General features: G+C 42.6%; 1 protein-coding gene across 3 annotated transcripts in view; it reads left to right on the top strand.

The window, feature by feature from the left end:
- The window catches only part of LOC115357679 (inaD-like protein), an 83,502-nt gene that overhangs the window by 33,141 nt on the left and 27,388 nt on the right, over positions 1-22,973 (top strand). For all 3 annotated transcript variants that reach the window (XM_030049289.1, XM_030049287.1, XM_030049288.1), the window contains 6 exons: positions 1,469-1,603; positions 2,625-2,795; positions 3,430-3,507; positions 5,790-5,996; positions 17,130-17,339; positions 20,251-20,322. In XM_030049289.1, the coding sequence (XP_029905149.1) occupies positions 1,469-1,603; positions 2,625-2,795; positions 3,430-3,507; positions 5,790-5,996; positions 17,130-17,339; positions 20,251-20,322 (873 nt within the window). The remainder of the gene's footprint in view (positions 1-1,468; positions 1,604-2,624; positions 2,796-3,429; positions 3,508-5,789; positions 5,997-17,129; positions 17,340-20,250; positions 20,323-22,973) is intronic.

The raw sequence follows: 22,973 nt of genomic DNA, 5'->3' as shown, positions 1-22,973 counted from the left end.
TGTGTCACTTTATTTTTAATGGAAACAACACAACAACAGCAGCAGGTTAGTTTTTGGAGGAGCTCCACATCGTCGAATAAACGAGTCAAGCTGCTTGGCAGGGAAGTGGCCAAACAGAAGTGCAGCACAATAAAAAGCAGAAGTTTGACCCACTGTTTACTTCCTACCATAAGGTGTTGGATATCAGCGGTTTTCAAACTTTTTCATGTTCATTTGCAGTGAAACTGACCTGCAGGGACCCTGATATCAACAGACGCTTCATTTTCTCTCCAGTGTCCTTTCATAAACATTTAAACACAAGGAAACCCAACTTGATCCAACATCACTGATCTGACATTTAAATATAAATACAGTTGTCTCTTGCTATAACGCGGTTCACCTTTCGTGGCCTCACAGTTTTGCAGATTTTTTTTTTTTGTGCAATTTTTTTTTTTTTTTTTTTTTTTTTTTTTTACAGCGCATTGTGTTCTGCGTCCTGATTGGCTAAGGGACTGTAGACCATTGTCAATCAGTCTCCTCCGTGCCGTGTCTCCTGTACAGTACAGAATGCGTTCATTCTATAATACTGGACTTATTTTTCTACGAAGGTTTGAACTTTGAGAGTTTAAACAAGAGAGAAAAGTGAGAAAATGTTAATGCCTGTCTGAGAAAAGTGTATAAAGTGTGTAGTGAGGGGTTTTACAGCCTTAAAACATCTAGAATAATTGTAAAAAATAAAGCTGACTACTTTGCGGATTTCGCCTATTGCGGGTTATTTTTAGAACGTAACTCCCGCGATAAACGAGGGACCACTGTTTTCTGTTTTTTTTCTATGTTTTAGAAAGAAATCCAGTGAATTTGCTCTGGTGTCGACGGGTTAAATCCTTTTGGTGTCTTGAACACTGACAAATGGTGAATCACTAAATAACTCACTAACTAGCAAACTAATGCAAGAAATTTACCAGAAAAATAGCAAAACAAAAACCTTGTAACAACAAAAACCTTTAAAGTAAGCATTTGTTTTATTTTTTTTATTTGTTACATGAAAACTACATTGATAATTATTCTAATGATACAACTTAAAGGTCAGATCAGTGGGTCAGTGTCAGATTTCTGGTGTTTAAATGCTTGTAGAAGGCCTGAGGCTGCGTTTGTATGCCTTTCACAATTGTTTAATAATACTTAATTAATTTTTAAAAGTTTTTTTTGGGCATTTCTACTTTATTTGATAGTGACGGTACAGAGAGAGAGAGAGACAGGAGAGGCAGGGGACAGGGAGGGTCTGGGTCGCTCTGCTAAGGATTCATTTAACACAAACCACAACATCTCTTGACTTAATAATAATAATACTACTAATAATAATAATGATAATAATCCTGTGATGGATGTAAATGTTCGTCACAGTCCTGCTTCATACTTGCTGTGTGCTGCGTCGTGCTGACATGCTGTGTGTGTGTGTGTGTGTGTGTGTGTGTGCATGTGCGTGCAGCTGCTGCCCGTCCACACACTGCGTCTCGGTGTCGAGTTGGACTCCTTCGACGGTCACCACTACATCTCCTCTGTGGCTGCTGGAGGCCCCGCCCACAAACACGGGGTCCTGAGACCAGAGGACGAGCTGCTGGAGGTACACACACACACTCACACACACACACACACACACAGCATCTTCTCTTACATAATTCAGGAAAAACAAATTTCACCATTAAAACATTTATTCTGCTTCCTGCCTCTCACACAGTCACACAGCCAGTTTGCTCAGTGTGTGTGTGTGTGTGTGTGTGTGTGTGTGTGTGTGTGTGTGTCATTGGGGGTTGAGCTATTGGGGTAACCAAGGCCATCTGCATGTCAGCCCACACACACACACACACACACACACACACACACACACACACTGCTGTGTCTGCAGAAGTAAATCCAGCTGCTGTTGGAAGTCGCTCGTCCTGCCGGCCTCGAAAATCTTACAAAGTTTGTGGATTTGAGAGAAAACAAAACGAGAACTTCAGGTTTTCTGAAGCTGAGTGAAGGATTGTGATTGTAGTGCTGCTATTTTGTTTTTAATAAAAATGAAGCAGTCAACACATCTTTTTGTTTAAGTGCTGATTCAGGTTCAGTGGATAGGCCGGCAGCACTGTGAGCGCTCCAGATAAACTCTGTTAGGTTTTGGATGAGAAACCAGCAGCAGTGAGGCCTTGAGATGTTGTATTTTCATCCAAAATGCAGCTGTAACTATAAAACTGAGGGATTTATCGGGAGCGTCCACAGCGTCGCAGGTCTTTCCACTGAATCTGAAGTCCGACTCTGTGACGGAGAGCTGCAGGTTTCACCGCCAGGCTCCACCTGTCTGTCACGTCCTGTGCCGGGTGCAGAGCGAGGTTATCATCATTAACGAAAACTAGATGTGAAAAAACTGTTCACTGAAATAAAAATGAAAATGAGCCTTGACAAAAAACGATAACTAACTGAAACTGTATTGTGTGTTTACAGAACAAATTCAAAATGAGAAAATGTCTTTAGTTTGCAGCTTTGTCATTTTATTTGGTTGTTCATTTCTGTGGAAAATCCCATTCATTCTGCCTTTAAACCAAAGCAATGTTTTATTTTATGTGTGTGTGTGTGTGTGTGTGTGTGTGTGTGTGTGTGTCCAGGTGAACGGTGTTCAGCTGTACGGGAAGTCTCGTCGGGAGGCGGTGTCGTTCCTCAGGGAGGTTCCTCCACCTTTCACCCTGATCTGCTGCCGACACCCGACCTCTGACCTCGAACCAGAGCCAGAACCAGAACCTGAGCCAGAGCCTGGACCTGAACGCACCGTGGACGAGGTGAGGGGACCAGGGAACACACACACACACACACACACACACACACACACACACAGCCAGCTTTTTACAATATAGGACCATCCCAGTGGTTTTGAATGTTTAGCCCTTTAACTCCAGCTCCTCCACATTTTACAAAACATTCATCAGATCCTACAGATTTCACAGCTCAGAGTCAAAATGTCAGTTTGTGGTTGAAGCAGCCGCCTTATAATGTTCTGCTTGTGCAGCAAACAAAGTCCTCAACATTCAGAAACCACACAGCTGATGATTGGCTGTGGAAAGCAAAACGTTTCCCCGCTTAGGGACTATTTTCCCTGGCGGAGGAGGAGGAGGAGGGAGCGTTTCAGTGTGAAAAAGTCCTGAAAAGCCAACAGTGCTGCTGCTTTTAGGAAAACTCCTGTGGAGGACTTTATTGGGCTGATGGAAAACTGGAATGAAGAAAGTGTGAAGGCTCTGAAAGTTCATGTTCATATCGTAGTGGAATGAATGGAGGAAAGGGAGGAGGAGTGATGTGGCAGCTCTGAAACCCCACTGCTCGCTCTGGGAGGAGAGCATGCAAGCTTTACATTTTAGCACACTGAAATCATGTTTTTCTGTCTGTGTGTGTGTGTGTGTGTGTGTGTGTGTGTGTCAGATTGAGCTGAAGCTGTCGTCTCTGCTGTGCAAACAGACGGGGCCGAGCGGCATCAGAGAGCAGCAGGAGGACAGACAGGTAACCCGTCTCACTGTGTGACCACACTGTAAGCCACTGCTTCCTAAATGGGGGGTACACGGCCCCCCTAGTGGTACGTTGGAGTACTGCAGCGGCTACGTGAGATTTTATTGAAAACGTTAATAAAAAAAATATCATCAGTAATAATATCAGTTATGCAAATATCTTAAAATAATCATAATAATAAATAATAATAAAATAAAATATATAATAAAATATATAATAAAATACAAAATATAGAATAAAATATATAATAAAATAAAAAAAAATATACAACAAAATATATAATAAAATAAAAATATATAATAAAATATATAATAAAAAATAATAAAAAATGTACATGTCAGTTTGATAAAGCACATGTTCTCTTCAGTTCTCCCTCTGGGTTCCTGAAGGTGTCCGATGTGTGTGTTTGTGGTTTCAATCTGCTGCCGTGGTCGTGGAGCGAGGACGTTTGTTCTCTCTGAGCGGGAAGACGAGACCAAACAAATCCAGAAAGTGGATCAGTGGTTGAAGCTGGAAACAAGGAGGAAGAAGAGAAGAAGAAGCAGAAACACAAACAAGAGAATCTGCTCAGCATCAGGTTGTTGGTTCACAGTGATGGAGCTGGACTGACCCTCTTTACATCGGCTTTTTTTCCCTACCAATTTTTTTTTGTGCTGTTCAGCGGGAACTTGGCTGTTTTTTTTTTGTTTTTTTTTAAGTATGAGAACCACTGCTGTCAATGACTCTTTCACCTCGTTAGTTAATTGGTCATACTGTACACTTCGTTAAAGCCTCCAGTTCCTCCACTCTTTTTTTTTTTCTTGCCTTGGTACCACTGAGCATATGTGCTGACAGGAAACAAGAGCTCTGTTAGAAGAGTAAGTGGTAAGTTTAAGTTTTTTTTTTTTTTGGCTGGAGCTTCAATTCAGTGCATTTTTTTTTTTTGGGATGTCTGACTGAAATGTGGACACTGAAATTATTTCTGACAGCTTTAATGTGGGACCAGCCTGCAGGATCTCTGTCTGTCCATCAGGATGTTCTCTGTGTCAGATCAGCGCTCAGAGTTCATTAAGCTGCAGAGTCTCAGCTCGGACTGGAGAGGCGGAGGCCATGCTGCACGCCCGGCCACGCCGCACGCCCGGCCACGCCCCGCCCCAGCAGCTCACGCCGTCTCTCAGCACGGAGCGAGGCGTCCACAGGTGGCGAGGAGGAGAGTCTCCAAATAAACACACAGTCAGAGCCGGAACAAAAGATTAAAAAAAGCTCCTGTTCGTGTCCACAGGGTGTGTGTATTTTACACTCGGTGTCACGCTGCCTCCCAGATTTGGATGGGCGTGGCCTGTCCTGATGATTGACAGCTGCTCTCTCCAGCAACCACGCAAAAACTTCCCAGCTGCACCACATTGGACGAACGCCTCTCTAACGGGCCTCTCCTTGGATTTCAAACTGGACCAACATGGTGGCTCGTTTGGAAACTTTCTTTGATTTTCTGAAAACAGATTAAAGTTGTAAATTTATGAGAAAACAACTTGAAAATTCTGAGATTATAAAGTCACAAATGTATGGGGAAAAAAAACGGTGAAAACTAGTTTGTCCTCCTCCTGTGGGATCCAGTCTGAAGGAAATCCTGCTGGTCTGAGTCCAGAACCCCAACCTCCTCCTCAGCATCTGGACTCTGAAGAGACGTTGCTGTGACTTGGGCCGATTCAGAAGAAAACAATCTGCTGATTCTGGGCTCAGATCAGCAGGATCTCCTTGTTCCTGAATCCCATGTCAGAGTAGAATCTGCTGAGGTGGCCAGCAGCAGCGTCTGCAGTGTGAGGCTGATCCAACCTCGCAAAGTCAACACATGTGCTTCCTTAACCAAAAAAAAAAAAAAAAAACCTAGATTATTTTTTTCTCATAAATTTGTGATGTCTTTCTCATAAATTTACAACTTTAATGAAGGAAATTCTGAGTTTTTCCCCCCATTTCCGTAATTTTTTCCCCCTACAAATGGCCCTAATACACTGTGGTATCATTTTAGATCGACAGTGGTTCGTTTAAAAATTTCTTGGGCGTTTGCAGAGGCGGCGAGTTGCAAAGGACGCAACATCATTTGCATAAAGTAGCCGAACTTTATGCAAATGAGGAGACGCCAACGTGACGCCCCATTTCTCGAAACGCAACGCTCCCAGAATGCATTGCACGGCTGCTCACTTAGACAGTGAATGGGAAGTGTGGAAAGGACATGAGTCAGAGTCAGAGGTGGTTTCTGACCCGGCCTGCTGATCATCTGACCTGGTATCTGTGTGCAGGAGCTGGAGGCCTCAGAGGAGGAGATGCAGGAGGAGGCGACAGCAACGGAGACGCCACAGCACAGACGGGAAGACGAGGAAGAAGAGGAGGAGGAGGAGGAGGAGGAGGAGGAAGGGGAGCTGGCTCTGTGGTCTCCAGACGTTCTGATGTTGGAGCTGCAGAAGGAGAAAGACAAAGGCCTCGGCTTCAGCATCCTCGACTACCAGGTAACCCCACCTGTCTGCCTGCCTGTCTGTCTGCCTGCCTGTCTGTCTGCCTGCCTCTCTCTCTCTCTCTCTCTCTCTCTCTCTCAGGCCACATGAGTTTCCACCTCCTGTATCACTGTTCCTAAATCCTAATATCATAATACTGTAATACAATCCTAAATCTAGACTCTAGAGACTGTGTGTGTGTGTGTGTGTGTATTGCATTGAGATGTGTACTGTGCCTGGCATGGGCACACACACACACACACACACACACAGCGGTAGGCCGGTGGTGCTGTTGGCAGCTCCAGCAGCCCACAGCGAGGCCAGCTCGGCTTGGCTCACACTTCTGTGGCTCAGCGGAGGAAGAAGATGAGGGATTTTATATTTAAATAATTTACACAGCTATTATTACTGCCACTACTGCTACTGTTACTGCAACTGCTACTACTGTAGCTACTGCTAAAACTACTCATGCCTCTACTCTTACTATTACTACTACTGTTACTACTACTACTACTATTACTACTACTACTACTACTGCTACTGCCACTGGCTGTCCCAGGAGTCAGAGCGAAGCGTGGTGAGGCGGTGGTGTGTGTGTGTGTGTGTGTGTGTGTTGTCATGCAGCAGAATATCCTCCCAGATGATGTTACACCGTCATGTTCAGCCAAAACTCCACAGCCAAACTGTACTCTTGGACTTTTCTCTGAATATTTAATTCTAATATATATATTTTTAAATCTGTAAAGCATGTTCAATTACCTCTGTGTATGAAATGTGCTATATAAATAAAGTTGCCCTGCCTAGTACTACTACCAGTACTACTACTGTTAGTACCAGTACTACTACTGCTACTGCTACTGCTACTGCTGCGATTACAACTACCACAACTACTGCTGCTACTTCTACTGCTGCTACTACTACAACTGCTACTGCTAGTCCTACTAGTACTGCTGCTACTACTGCTGCAACTACTACTACTGCTACTACTACTAGTGCTGCTGTTACTACTACTACTACTACTACTACTACTACTTGTTCTACTACTGCTACTTGTCCTACTACTATTATTACTGCTTCCATGACTACTTCTACTACTAAAGGCAAAGGCAGGTTTATTTGTATAGCACATTTCACACACAACGGCAATTCAAGGTGTTTTACACAGGACATAAAAAAGCAAAGAGAAAAAGAAAAATTAAGAAAAACATGCAATAAATAAAATGGAAAAATAAAGAAAGTAGAAAGTACATACTGTAGGGAATATAAAGGCAAAGTGCTGCCTCTACTAATACCAGTACTATTCGAGTACTACTCGTGTCATTAAAGTGTGCATGTGGTGTTTGAGCGGCAGTAAAACACCGGCTGTCTGATCGCCGTCTGACAGCAGCAAAACGGGAGCGATTGTCTCAGATTTAAATCCCCCGTGCTGCCTGTCTGCCTGCCTGCCTGCCTGCCTGCCTGCCTGTCTGCCTGCCTGCCTGCCTGCCTGCCTGCCTGCCTGTCTGCCTGCCTGCCTGCCTGTGTGTCTGCCTGTCTGTCTGCCTGTCTGCCTGCCTGCCTGCCTGCCTGCCTGCCTGCCTGCCTGTCTGCCTTCCTGCCTGCCTGCCTGCCTGTCTGCCTGTCTGCCTGCCTGCCTGTCTGCCTGTCTGCCTGCCTGTCTGCCTGTCTGCCTGCCTGCCTGTCTGCCTGTCTGTCTGCCTGCCTGCCTGCCTGCCTGTCTGCCTGCCTGCCTGTCTGCCTGCCTGCCTGCCTGCTCGCCGTCTCCCCGCCGTCTCCCGGTGTTTGCTGTTGCAGCGACCCGCTTTCCCCCACGGGACACATTAAAGTTTCATCTCATCTAAATGAAGTACAGTCAGCACTTTACTTTTTCACGCTACAGATTGTGCAGGTGTGGCTGTGTGGCGGCGAGGCCGAGGCGCCGGGCGGCTCCACGTCTCTGAGAGAGTAAATTTAGGAAGCTGTGCTCCGCTGTACGTTCTCCTCCACCCTGTTTCCTCTGCTCGCGCTGTGTCTTTAGGCAGAGCTTCACCTCCTGGACCCCCGCCTCCTCCTCCCTCTCCTTCTCCCCATTCTCTTCTTCCTCCCCCCTCCTCCTCCTCCTCCTCCTCCTCCTCCTCTTCTTCTTTGTCGTCCTCCTCCTCCTCCTCAGGAGCAGGGAGGTCCAGGCTAACTCCCTGTTGGTTCAGATCCGTGTCAGCCTGCTCTTACAGCAGGTCTCAGATCTGCCCAGGGGGTGTGCATGTCTGTGTGTGTCTGTGTGTTTGTGTGTGTGTGTGTGTGTGTGTGTGTTGCACATCATTAGTTAGTGTTTTTTAGGAGAGTGTGTTGGTACCACATCACTGGAAATGAGATGAACACTTACAGTTCATTTACACATCATCAGTGAGAATATGATTCGTCCTGAAAGCACCCAAGGCTTTGTGTGTGTGTGTGTGTGTGTGTGTGTGTGTGTGTGTTTACACATTTATTTGTGGTCCTTGTGTGTACATATGTTTGTGTGCGTATATGCCTACTCTTTTGTCTGTTTGCGCATCACATTTATGTGTGTGCATCTACTACTTGTGTGTGGATAGGTGAGTGTGTGTGTGTGTGTATTTGCACACTTATTTGAGTGCATGTGTGCTCAAATTTGTGTTTGTGTTGTACATTAGTGTATTTAGTTGTCGGTTTTTGTAGAAGTGCACTCATGAAATAGTTTCTTTAAAATAATGTGTTTATAGTGTTAAAGATTCTCTGCAGGTCAAATTAATATAGAAGCTGTGTGAGTGAATGGCTGGAGGATCACTGTCTGTGCTCAGATTTAGACTTCAGTGGGCGTTCTCTGGATCTGCTGTGGAATAGTTTGCAGTGGAATAATATGGAGTGCATATGATGACAGTAACACCACAGTTGAAGTGGTGGTGGCGTTAATTTGAACCCCGCCACCATTTTTTTTTTCTAGGAACCTCAAAAAATATTAGCCATTTTCTAAATACTAGCCATTTTTTATTATTATTTTTACAGTGCATTTTATAGAGGTTACTTTAAATAAAATAAATTAACTTGGATACAGTCCCGCTATAGATATCCAACAGAATTTCAACTGATATATAAGTTAAAAATCCAGAAGAGTATCATTAAGCCATAAATTATATTCCAACAGCATGTCTGTACTTATGGATCCTGCTGGTGTTCTGGGCAAGACACGCCCCCCTGTGCTGTGATTGGTCAGTAATTTGTTACGGGAGGTTATGACCCTGATTCTGTGACAAAAAACATGAAAATGTCTTAACAAGTTAACGCCACACCTCTACCTTAGGTTTCAACATGAGCCCCATGTTGTTGTGAAGATTTATTTATATGTTTATTTTTTATTTATTTAATTTAATTTTATTTGTTTGTCCATCACAAGGCCGAGCTAACGCGGTTACAATGAAAGCGTTAGCTCCCAAAATCATCATCATCGTGTTGAATAATTGTGATCTCAGTAGTGACCAAAGTAATTGTGATTTTGATTTCTGCTGTAATCGTGCAGACTGGAGTAATGTGTTAATTGTAATAGTCCAATTTTAGAGAGTTGGAATGGGCCGTAATTTCATTGGAAATTATTTCCACTTTCAATGGAAATTATGGCCCATATTATTTTCCTCTGAATCGGCTCAAGTCACGGCAATGTCTCTCCAAAGTCCAGATGCTGAGGAGGAGATTGTGATTCTGGACTCAAATCACCAGGATTTCCCTCTTACTAAATCCCAGAGATGAAAAACTACTTTTCATAAATTTGTGACTTTATAATAATTTTTTCCTCCCTACAACGGCCCTGATATGCCGCCGTATCATTCAGACCAAAGATCACGATGAGATGAAACCGTTTTAGAGAGTTTGCGGGGTGAATCTGCGGCGGTGTGACGTTTCCTCTCGTGTCGTCGTGAATCTTTGGCACAGAGTTCTTAATGTTCCTGAATACGGCAATGAAGTATTGAATTTTAAAAGCACCACTAGATAAATAACCTAGAAAATTCTAACAGGAGATGATCATTTTAAGTAGTGAACTGATCAGGAAGCGTCCGTGCGGTTTGAGGACGCTGATTGGACTTTGAGCCCGAACGTCGGGACGTCCCGTCTCCTCGGCCGGCAGGAAGCTCCTCAACGGTGACGGAGAAGTGGAGGAGCAGTGGAGGAGGAGTGGAGATGGATGGATGGATGTCTCTATGGACAGATAGATGGATGATAGATGGATGGAGACGGACAGCTGCAGATGGAGATGGATGAGCGGGGCCGGAGGAGCAGAGTTTCTGTCTGGGAGCTGAAGTTAAGGCGGATAATTGAACCTCAGCTTCGCTCCGAGCTCAGAGGAGGACTCTCAGAAAACGTCAGGCCTGGTTAGCAGCCGCAGGAAGAGTTCACTGCTGGAGGAGGAGGACTGGAGCTCCGGGTAAAGAGCCTGTAATCTGTGGCTTTTTGTGAGAGACTGCAGGAATAAAGAGGGATGAGGATGACTCCGTCTGATTTTCACCTGTTTTGATGGAGAGTTCAACTTCTTCTGCACTAATTTAGCCTCTGTGGAGCCGCTCACAGGTGAATCTGATTTATGCACATATTTACACATGATGCACATACTTTTTTGTGCCACTAAATTTCTAATGCACATATTTTTTATATTTTTTGCTTCTTATAATTGCACTTAGGCTTATAATTAAATTCTTCTCCTGAGAATTTGAGACGCGGCAGCTGACCTGATTTCCCCTCACAGATCAGTGAGCAATTTCTGATTCTGATTCGCCGTCACAGGATTATTAAAACAGAATGAAGAAAGCCAGGTGTAATGTTGCGATGAGATTGTGAACATCAGTGGAACTAAAAGATTCACTGATTTTTTTTTTTTTTTTTTTCCATGGTTAGATGATCAAATATGGCATGAGTGTCACCACAGCCACAGGACAGGACTTCCTGGTTGTGTGAACAGAGCGCTGGTCACGAGCCAACAGGCAGGGAGGTGGGCGGGGCCTATTTTTATAGTCATAGATCTGTGTATTTTTAATGAGGGCAAGATTTAGAGTTACATTTAAGGCACAGAGGGAAGTTTTTTTCTGGAAAATACCTCTAAATATGTAATACTGAAGAACAGAGATTAATAAATGACTGGAGGGAGAATTTAATAGTTACTGCCTGGATTCAGAACCGTGATTAAACTTATAGATCGTGTTGAGTGATAGTTTGCACTTTTAGCAACAGCAGATATGGAGATAAACACACACACACACACACACACACACACACACACACACACACACACACACACACAGAACGCTGTGATGTTCTGTTTACATCCGAATCAAGTTCTGTAACAAACGATTCATAAACAAATCATTAAAGTGAATTCAGACAAATGATTTGATTCTCAGGAAAAGAAAATAAAATAAAAAACAAAACAAAACAAAAACAAAAACAAAAACAAACCAGTAACACACCGAATCTGAATCTGTCCTGTCCGCTCTGACCAATCAGAGATCATCTAGTTCTCTCCTCTCTTTCCTTTTTCTTGCCAAGTAAATGAGTGAAGTTCATTGTAGATGCAGCATGCTGACATCACCAGTTATGTGTGTGTGTGTGTGTGTGTGTGTGTGTGTGTGTGTGTGTGTGTGTGTGTGTGTTTTGGTTGGCTGATTTTGGCTGAAGCCCCAGACCTGGACAATGCAGCCTGTGTGTTCAGAGACCAGCTGGATCCCCCCTCCCCCCAAAAAAGGAAAAAAGAAACACACACACACACACACACACACCATCCCGTCTCTCTCTTCTTTCTTTCCATTCCACTAGTGAAGTGAAATTACTTTTTTTTTAATAATTATATTTTCTCCCTGAAGCCCCGCCCCCCTGCATGTTTCCTCCTTCCTGATTTGTTTTGTTCTTCTGTCAGAATAAAAAAAACCAAAAAAAACATGGAGGATCTGAGGGGGTTTCAGTTTTTGGGGGGGTTTTGCTTTTGTCATGAGATACAAAATACTGATCCGCGTTATGTGTGTGTGTGTTTGTGTGTGTGTGTGTGTGGATGGGATGTTTTCTATGGTGGATCTGAAACGGTCCCATGTGATTTATTATTATTATTATTATTATTATTATTATTATTATTGTTGTTGTTGTTGTTGTTTTTAAAGCATAAAGGGCTTTTTGCACACACGTTGGTCGCCGGCTTGGCGTGTGAAAAGTGTGAGGAACACGAAAACGTAAAGAATTGTAATGATCACATTTCAACTCTTCACACATGTGAAGTTACCTCTCTTGGTTATTTTTCTGTGGTTATTAGATTTAAGAAAGAAAAAAATTAAATACAAATTAAAACATAAATAAAATATCAGAAGTAAAAAAATGTCTGTATTAGAACATGTCCAAAAGGCATGCGATTTGAATTCACATGGGTTTTTGCATGAGTTTTTGCAAGATGATCGTTGCATTTATGTATGTTAATGAGCTTCCCCTCATGAGTTTTTTTTTTCCTTTCCTGATAGAAGATGACCTCATCTGGGATTATTTCTTACAGATTATTAATAGACTGTATTATATTATTATATATTCTGTCGTCGTCGCTGTGAAGGCAGCTGCTTCAGTTCTGTAGGTTGGTAAAACAGGAAGTCAGTGGAGTGGCCATCTCTCCTCAGATTGGCTCTTTGTGCCCAGATCCAAAATGTCTTCTGATCTGAACAGCCTCTCTCTCATTCAGCCAGCAGCCTCTGCCTCTCTCTCTCTCTCTCTCTCTCTCTCTCTCTCTCTCTCTGTCTCTCTCTCCCTCGCTCGTCCAAGGACATGTCTGTGCAGTGCTGTTGCCAAAGTGTTTCCTGTTAGTGGCTCTCAGCCTGTCAGAGTTGAGTGAAAGATGGCAAAAGTCAATAAGAGAAGTGCTGAGATCGTCTGTTTGTCTGTCTGTCTGCCTGTTTGTCTCCTGTTAAAGTTCAAATGAGGTAAAGTGGATGGCGACTGCCGAAATCGACTGATGGGACTTTTTGAGCTCCAAGTTCTGGTGTTTTTTGGTCTGAGTCCTCCAGTAGCCGCTGCACGTGAAGCTTTTTTCACCAAAAACCTTCACACATGCCCATGCAAAGTTACAAGACAAACGACACAAATATAAAAACACAAAAATACAAATGCGCAAAAAGAAAAAAGGGAAAAAAAGCCTCCAAAACAGAATTCAGACCATCACCCGGCATCAAAACTCCCCACTGTGACCCAGAGTTATTATAATCAGATCAGGAAAATAAATAAGTAAAGTAAAATAAGTGGAATATATTTATATAGTGCTTTTCTCAGACACATGGATCACAAACTGCTTCACAACAGCATCATACAGGGAATATTAAATTCAAATTATCAGTTATTTTAGGCACGTATAAAAGTGCAAAAGTTAAAATAAACAACAGAACATGTGAAAAAGACAGTACATAACAATAATACATATGAAAACAATCCATAAAAACACATAAAATAAATATGACAAGGGATCACATGAACACCTGTGTCTTTTAAGAAGAATCGTAAGCTGCGTTTATGCACAGTTGTGTGGAATCTGATCGAAAAGTGTTTTATTGTCAACATAGTCACTTCAGGTTAACGTCTGGTGTCATGTTTTTAAATCCTATAATCACTGATTAATCATCTGATCAGTCACACTGCATCGTATCATTATGTTGACAGATATCCGTTTTTATTATTTACATTATCAGCAGAATAAAGTATCGTCCTGACCTGGTGCTTGGAACATTATCTTTTTTAATTTATTTATTTTAGAAAATATAATATGCATCAAATACATTCATATCTTTTAATCGTCTTATTCCATTAAGATACATCAAGTCATTCCACACCTTCAATCAGAGGATCAACCTGAGGGTCTGGTCGTCCCGGTGAGGTCGTGTGATAATTTTGGAGGGTCAGAAGTTGATTCGTGGCATAACAAAAAAAAAAATAATAATAATAACAATGCAAATAAATAAATGCAAAAAATGAAAAAAAAAATGTGATAAAAATATGGTATGAATGGCAAACTTAAAAAAGCACCCAAGGCATGCTGTTCCATTGAAAAAATGTTAGTAAGCCTTAATTATTCAATTATTATTCTTAATTTGCCGGTCATATTCTACTCATGGTGTTAATTTAAAAAAGGAGACAGACCTAAAAATATATTTTCCATTGCACCTGTTCGTATTCATCATCATGTCTGTTATTTTTTGAAATGTATTTTCTTGTGAAATAGAGGACAGTTTTCAGCCTTTTGCCCTCCTCTGATGTTGAACCAAATTAAACAACCTGGAAAGGGAAAATTAGTCCTCGGTTATAAATGGTCGTGAAATTAAAAAAAAAAAAAAAAAAAGAAGTTGATAGGCATGGCCCAATTCTTTATCTTTTTTTTTGTAAAATTATTATTATTTTTTTATTTATTTGAATGTTTGTTTTTTTGAGTTTCCCTGGTTTTATATAGACTCATATAGAAAAAAAAAATTTTATTTTTTTATTTTTATATATATATATGTATTTTTTGGGACAGCTGTAAAGTTGTTGGTGTTTGTTTCAGTCAGGTTATATTTTGTTCCCCAAGTGTGAATGAAGCTGTGGGGTTTTCAGTGACAGGATGTTTTCTACTGAACTCACACACCACAACTGAGGGAGTCAGCAGGTCTGCAACAAGCCAAGACGTCTAAAATTCAAGGTCTTGACTTCACGCCACAAGGAAGCATTTTAAAATCTTAACTTTTTAGTTTTAGTTTCTTGGAGTGAAATCAGGCCAGTCGGGCTCCTCATCTGCAGTGCTTTCCATATTCACGTTTATTTTAGTTGCAAAATCGTCTAAAGTTTCACTCTGACATTAAAAAGGTCACGAAGGCTGTGAAGCTTTTCGCGGCGACCCTTCAACCTACAGAAACAAACCTCAGTGCTCGCTGCCGGTGGAGCTGTGCGAGAAGCCTTAAAAACACAGAAAACCTTTTCACCACTTTTGACAAAACACATTTTTAAATATTTCGCTCACACTTTCTTGCTGCGTTTTCTTGCCGTTTCCACTTTTTGACAGCGGGAACCTTTTTTGCAGAGGATCTTGTAGGAGTGGAGGACTCGAGTTCTGACTCCTCTCCACCTGTAGCCATGCTGCTCGCTCTAAAAATACAGCCCGGCTTTGTTCTGCCAGCCTGAAACTTGGCACGGCAGCCCGAGCTCCAGCACAGGCGATGCCCAGGCTTCCACACAGGGGAAAACACAAAATGTACATCTGCACTGACTACCGGAGGCTTTTGGATTCTGGCAGTGCCGCGCTGATGCAGGCTGTCCTCGTGCTTCGGCTGCTGGTAAGCCGCTGTTTGAGACGCAGAAAGGTCCGCAGACGCTCGGGCTGCTGCTGTGTCTGAAGGCCGCGGCCGAGTCGAGCTCGCCTTTTCACCTCGGCGGCTCGAATTTCCTCTCACGACGTTCACTTGTTCTCACATTACACCCCCAAAAATGTTCACAACCTCTCATTTCCACTTTCTTCTCATGAAAACCTTTTTTTTTTACTCCCTTAAAATCAGTGTAGTGATTTGTATTTAATAATAGTAGTGTGTGTGTGTGTGTGTGTGTGTGTGTGTGTGTGTATATGTGTGTGATGTAGGTGCACTATTCATATTGGTATAAATGTCTTGAAACTTTTTTTTTTTTTTTTTTAAACCATTTGACTGTTTTCTGCTTTCATTACATTTTTGGTAATTTTTTGGTCATTTCCTTTTCAGACATTTTATTATATTTGGTTATTTTTCAGTTTATTCCATTTGTTGTATCCGTGTGGCTAGAACTATTTTATTTTATTTTATTTTATTTTGTTTTATTGCAGTTTATTCATTTTGTTGTATCCTTGTGGCTGGAAGTATTTCATTTTATTTCATTTCACTTTATCACTGCACTGTCTCATTACCCGTCTGTTTCATTTGATCTATGCACAGTTTCTCCCTCTTACTCTTAATTGTGGAGCTGTTTGTAACTTGGCTTTGAAAAGTGCAACATGCATAAATATTATAATTATTATTACTTTTTTTTTTTTTTTTTTTTTTGCTGTTTCTCTTTCCAAACATTCTGAGAAAAAAATTTACACTAAAAACCAGCGTTTTTTTCAGTCGGTGATGATTTGCAACAGCGTACAAAACAGCTAAATAAATGTATTATTAGTGGAAGATCCATGAGATCAGCGTGCTTAAAGATCCCGTGTTCCTGCTCATGTCAACGTCTCACTCTTCATACCGACGTTACAGGATATTAAACACATTTTCCACAAGCAGCTTCTCTGCCGTTTCCTCCTCCTTCTCCTCCCGTTCATTCAGTATAATATCGGAAAAAAAAAAAAAATCCCATCCTGCTCCCTCCTCAGGCCGTCTGTCTCTCCCATCTCTCCTGCTGTCAGGCTGCTCCGACCTTTGACCTCTGACCTCAGACCTCTCGACTGTTAGTTGCTTATGAATTTGGTGGTCTAGGAATTGAAGTTTAGTCTGTTGTTGAGCTCCCCGGAAGTCTTTTTGGATAAGAGCAACAAACGGCCTGAGAGGGTAACTGTCTGTCTGTGTGTGTGTGTGTGTGTGTGTGTGTGTGTGTGTGTGTGTGTGTGTGTGTGTGTGCTGTCTGTTGGTCTCTGTCTCCCCCTGCCTGTCATTCTGCCTCTCTCATGTTTCACTGTTTTAAGTTTTATTGATGCTGACATTTTGATAAAACAGAGGAAGAAAATAATCCAGTATATAGAGTAAAACTGACTAAATACTAAACTAAACTAAATACAAAGTAAGGAATTCTTCTGATTTGTCTAAAAAAGTTCTTTCATTTTGTGTTAATTAAATTTGTTAGAGCTTTACTGATCTTGTAACATTTTTTTTTTTTTTACAACTACAGAGTAGGTATCACACAGAAAACAAGATATGCATAATGAATGGAATTGTACTAATTGAACTGAAACCATTTGAAACACACACTTGAAACAGTTGAGAACAGTAAATAAAGAATTTAATTAATTAAGATAAGGAAAATATGAATAAATTGAAATATTGGCAGTGCAGGATATAATGAATGTTACACATGAATTTATTGTGGATGGTTTGTTCTCTCTCTCTCTCTCTCTCTCTCTCTCTCTCTCTCTCTCTCTCTCTCTCTCTCTCTCTCTCTCTCTCTCAGGACCCGGTGGATCCCGGTCGCTGTGTGATGGTTATCCGTTCTCTGGTTCCTGGTGGTTCTGCGGAGCAGCATGGAGGTCTTCTTCCTGGAGACCAGCTGGTTTCGGTGAACCAGACCCAGCTGGACCTGCTCAGCCTGGCCGAGGCGGTGGACGTCCTGAAGTCCGCCCCGCCTGGCACCGTCCAGCTGGGCATCCGCAAGCCTCTGGTGGTACGTTCAAAGGTCCAGAACTTTCCCTGGTAGGCAGGGCCAGATGGTCCTGACTCTGTGGTGGGAAGTCCTGATGGTTCAGACCTCCTGGTGGTAGATCCAGGCAGTCCAGAACCTCTGGGGTTTGGTCCAGATGTTTTATTGTAAGGCAAGTCTAGAGCCTCTGGTGGAAAGTCCGTATCTCTGATAGTTAGATCAAACCTTCTGGCTATGGATCCAGGTGCTCTGGTGGTAAAACCAGATAGTCTAGTCCTCCTGAAGGTAGATCCAGACAGTCCAGATATGAGAGTCCAGACATGAGGGTCTGGACTATCTGGATCTGGGCCTGATGGGTTTGGTAGCTCCATGTTCTCTAAGCAAGGCAATGCAAATTTATTTGTATCAAACAACTCATACGCAGAGGAATTCAAAGCACTTTATCCTTTATAAATTAACAAGAAAACATGTAAAGTTTAAAATGAATAAAAGTAGAAAAATAAAATCAATAAAAGAAAAAAAATGAAGCAAGTTTAAAAACTATAAAAGCAGAAACACAAAACCAAGCGGAAAAAATCACTATAAAAACACACACATTACCACCTTCTAATCATAAAGTTTTAAGCCCTGATTTAAATGAGCTAGCTGTCGTCAGGTGTTCAGGAAGCTGCTGCACAGGTGTGGAGCTGAGGAACTAAAAACTGCTTCTCCTGGTTTGGTTTGGATTCTGGGAAACACTGAGGAAACCTCTCCCAGATGACCTGAGGGGTCTACTGATAAGTCCAGGTCTCATGGCCTTGAATGGTCTGGACCATCTGGAGCTAGACCTCATGGTCTTGCTAGTGGTAGGTCTCAATCTTCTGTGTCCACTAGAAGATTTAGGTCCAGATAGTCCAGCCCTTCTGGTGCCCAGATGCTCAGGTCTTTATCCAGACCTTGTTATGCCTGTGAGAGCTCCATGCTCTCTGGTGAGAAATCCAGATCTCAGGGGCCTACCCTCCAGATAGTCCAGATATGGTGGATTCAGACCTTCTGGTGGTAGGTCTGCATGGTCCACACCAGTGGTTCTCAACCTTTTTGGTGTCACATCAGGCTGCGGACCTGTATTTTATAAGATGTCTCTCAGGGTTCCCATCTCATCGTATTTAGTTATTCCAGATCTGTCTTTGTGCAGATTGGCAGATTAACAGAGAAGAGTGTGAAACCTGTGGACTGAATAGTCATAGCCAGAACAGAGGGGGGCCTTTGGTTCACAGCAAATCAGAGTATTTCTGGTTGGTTCACCTCAGGAACAGAGTGCCTTCCACACTGTCGCCTGTAATATTTCTATGATATTCCTGTGGTTACTCAGTTGCTCCTGGGGAAACAGGACTGTGAGTTAGTATGTGATGTGCACACTGGAAACTGTCACAATGCATTTTTTTATTATTGCAGTCGGCCTATAAAGTTAAATCTCCATCAGTGCCTGTGCAGCTTCACACTGGAACTTGAAATTTGAATCAGGAGCTGATTTTCATTCAGACAATATATACACTACTCACAAAAAGTTAGGGATATTTGGCTTTTGGGTGAAATTTATGGAAAATGTAAAATGTTCACACTACAGTGATATTATATCATGAAAGTAGGGCATTTAAGTAGAAGCATGCACTGGTGATTTCCTCATCTCAGACAATTTCTTGAAACAAAAGCCAACAACAGTGGTGGATATACCACAACAAAAAATGTCAGTGTCAATAACTTGTCATGTGCCCTTGAGCATCAATTACAGCTTGACAACGACGTCTCATGCTGTTCACAAGTCGACTTATTGTCTGCTGAGGCATGGCATCCCACTCTTCTTGAAGGGCGGCCCTCAGGACATTGAGGTTCTGGGGTACAGAGCTCCGAGCCTCTACACGGCCACTCAGCTGATCCCATAGGTTTTCTATGGGATTCAGGTCTGAGAAAGTGCAGGCCACTCCATCTGAGGTACCCCAGTCTCCAGCAGCCGTTCCCTAATGATACGACCTCGATGAGCTGGAGCATCAAACACCTGATGTGAATTTTGCCGTTAAACTCCTTGTTAGAGAACAGCAACTTGTGCAAAAAGTACTGAAACACTGAACAGTTGGACATGTGCATTCAAAAGTTTACAGAAGGTCACATTAAGTTCACCTGGAAAGGTTAGAATGCATTTTAGGTTCATCCTGACATTTCACCCGAAAGCCGAATATCCCTAACTTTTTGTGAGTAGTGTATATATTACAAAAAGTGTTGGTTTTGGGAGGAGTTCAGTCTTATATGTTGTTGGAGGCTCTGCCAGAACATTTTTCAGCAACAACACAGCCAATTAGGATTTATTTAATTCACATATAATTAGCTAATATTTAACCTAACATTAGGTAATAGACCGCCTCGTGGTAAATCCAGATGGTGGAGACCCTCAGGTCTGAGGTGCAGACCTTTGGATGGTCTTGGTAGGTCTGCAGGTTATTGTGGGTAGGTCGAGGCTCTCTGTTGGTGGGTCCAGATTGTCCAAATCGCTGTAGGTCAAGATGTTCTGTTAGGTCTGGACATTCTTCTGGTATTTTGGCCCTTTAGGCCGTTTGATGGTGAACCCAGATGATCCCATTCCTCTGTTGTTTCAGCAAGACTTCAGCTGGTAGGTCCAGATCCCTGAGGATTAGTCCAGGCCCCTTTAGTTGCAGATGGTCCAGATCCTCCAGTGACAAGTTTCAGGTTCCTCCAGAAGTCTGGAAAGTCTGGAGAAGTTTGGAGAATTACGTAACAAGTTTGCAGATTTTTAATAGAAAAAGTCCACAGTTTTTTTCTGGTGTTTGTTTTAGTGAAAGGAGAGAAGAAGCAAAGATGTGATTCCACTCTCACCAAAATCCTTATATATTAAACCTTTGTGTGTGTGTGTGTGTGTGTGTGTGTGTGTGTGTGTGTGTAGGTGGAGGGGACAGAAGGTGGGGGACGCAGAGAGGACAGCAGCCACATCAACACACACCTGACTGTGCCCCAGGTAACGTTTGCATACAGTTGAAGACACACAGTCGCACGTGATCTCTAGAGAACACACACTCACACTGAAACACACACACACACACACACACACTTTCTTTCCCTCTGCAGTCTTTCTCTCTCTAGTAGAGATGTAAATCAACCCAAACCAGACTAATTGGACCATTAAGATTTTCCCCTCAGTGCATTATTCACCACAAAGTGCTCTCTCCCTCTCTCTCTCTCTCTCTCTCTCTCTCTCTCTCTCTCTCTCTCTCTCTCTCTGTCTCCCTCTCTCCCTCTCTCTCCCTCTTTCTTCGACTCAGTTGGACTCAGCTTGCTTTATGAGGCTGAATTTCAGATGATCCGCGTTACTGAAGCATCTAAATTCAAAGAAAAATAGCTTCCAAAGAATTAGAGAAGTGATGCAGATAAGTAAATAAGCAGGATGATAAATATCTGAGTGTGAGTGAAGCAGACTGAGCGAGTGTCACGTTGTGCAGCTGTTCATCTGCTGCAGAACCAGCATGTCGAAACACCGAGCTGACATCCGGAGATGTTTCGTCTCCCCGAGTGAAGCTGTGTGACGGACCGACAGATCCACGAATTCTGAGCTTTGTGTTTTTGTGTTTTTTTGAGAAAGTTATGAATTTTCTCTGCTTGCTCTTTTTTAGCTGTCAAGTCATTTCACAATCTAGTTGTGTGTGTGTTTTTTAGTGCATAAATACTAGTTGCATACACACACACATGCTCACACAGGTTGTGTTTATGCAGCAACTGGCAGGTCAGTGAGGCCAGTGGTTTTTAAAGTGGGGTCCGGGGACCCCCAGGGGTCCTTAAGGGGCTTCCAGGGGTCGTCTTGGTTTAATTTCACTGTAATTCACCTGAAGTTGTTACAGTGCAGAAAATGTGTGAGCGATCACGTTAGCATTTCTTCTTTCTGGTTTAATCCCATCACTGTTAATCTACTTGAACTACTTGAAACCTGCAAATTAGCAAAAAATACCACTAAAATCAGTGGGAAAAAAAGAAAAATAACAATAAGCTTTCTTGAAAATTTGCCAAAAAAAAAAATCACCGGATATAAAAAAAAAATTGACAATAAAGTTATACTTACTGTTAAAATGACACTGAAACGTCAAGTCAGTGATGCTGCATCAGATTGCTTGTGTTTAAATGCTTGTAAGAAAAAAAAATTGTCCAAAAAATTACTCCAATATAACCAAACACTTTCAGTTGCCAGCAAACAGCACCACCATTTTGAGCTGAAACTTATTTTTTTTTTTTAGGATGCACAACACCTTGTGTTTGTTTGAAAGTCTTTATCAAAGCTCTTTTCCTTCTCTCTCGCTCGCTGGTGGAACTACTTTGTGTCTGTATCACTACGCACCGGCTCCCCTCAGAGCTGTGTGTGTGTGTTTACACACCTGGCAGGTGAAGCCGTGCTGTGTGCTGTCACTTGTGTATATGTGTTAGTTAATTTGTATAATTATAAAAAACACTGTTAGCAAACTATGTAATTTTAAAAACCATTCACTGATTTACCAAACCAGGTATTTTATGTCTCAGTGGCAGCTGGAATGATGGTAATCTAAAATTTAGCAGGCAAAGCAACGCCAATCTCAGGTCACCCAGTTCTGATGTATGTAATGTGCTGCAGTATTGACTTTTTTCTAGCAAAATAATAATTTGGGTTGTGAGTTGGCAGCAGAATTCAGAGGATCCAGCTTCAATTCAGAGAGAAACACGCAGATAAAAACATCCAAGTCTTAAATGCAATCTTAAGGGCCCGTGATTCTCCATGTTTGGCCTGATCTCTCCAGAACGTTCCTCTGCTCTCCTCCCAGAGCGAGCAGTGGGGTTTCAGAGCTGCCACATCCCTCCTCCTCCCTTTCCTCCATTCATTCCACTACGATATGAACATGAACTTTCAGAGGCTTCACACTTTCTTCACTCCAGTTTTCCATCAGCCCAATAAAGTCCTCCACATGAGTTTTCCTAAAAGCAGCAGCACTGTTGTGTTTTCAGGACTTTTTCACACTGAAACACTCCCTCCTCCTCCTCCTCCTCCTCCTCCTCCTCCTCCTCCTCCGCCAGGGAAAATAGTCCCTAAGTGGGGAAGCGTTTTGCTTTCCACAGCCAATTATCAGCTGTGTGGTTTCTGAGTGTTGAGGACTTTGTTCACCGCACAAGCAGAACATTATAAGGCGGCTGCTTCAATCAGTATTTCACATTTTGGTTCCATGTTGGGAAATCTTTAGTTCCCCTGCAGGATTTGAGAAATGGTTTGTTGATGTGTAAAATGCGGAGGAGTTGTTGTGAACGGACCTAACACTCAAAATCACAGGGATGGAGCTTTAAAATCACAGCATGATGACGCGTGTCGTACGTCGCTCCAAGTCCTGAGCCTCCAACCTGAGGTGAGGAGTTCAGGTTTATACGTCACGTCTAAAATGAGATTATAAAATCTGCGTGAGATGTGAGGTCGGTCTGGATATGAGTCACGTTGGCACCGACGTTCAAAACAAGACGACGGACGGACGGATGTGACGGCGCTCGGTCTCTTCCTCCTCCGTCCTTCATCTCCTCCTCTGTTCAGCTGGAGTCTGAGTGGGGCCGTGTTGGCGAGCCGCAGCGTTGCCGTGCGTTGCCAAGGCGCATAACGAAGTGATA

Source organism: Myripristis murdjan, chromosome 4 (genome assembly GCF_902150065.1).
Source record: "Myripristis murdjan chromosome 4, fMyrMur1.1, whole genome shotgun sequence".
Lineage (NCBI taxonomy): Eukaryota > Metazoa > Chordata > Actinopteri > Holocentriformes > Holocentridae > Myripristis > Myripristis murdjan.
The sequence above is the reverse complement of the archived record's forward strand: the minus strand, read 5'-3'. Positions and strand labels throughout refer to the sequence as shown.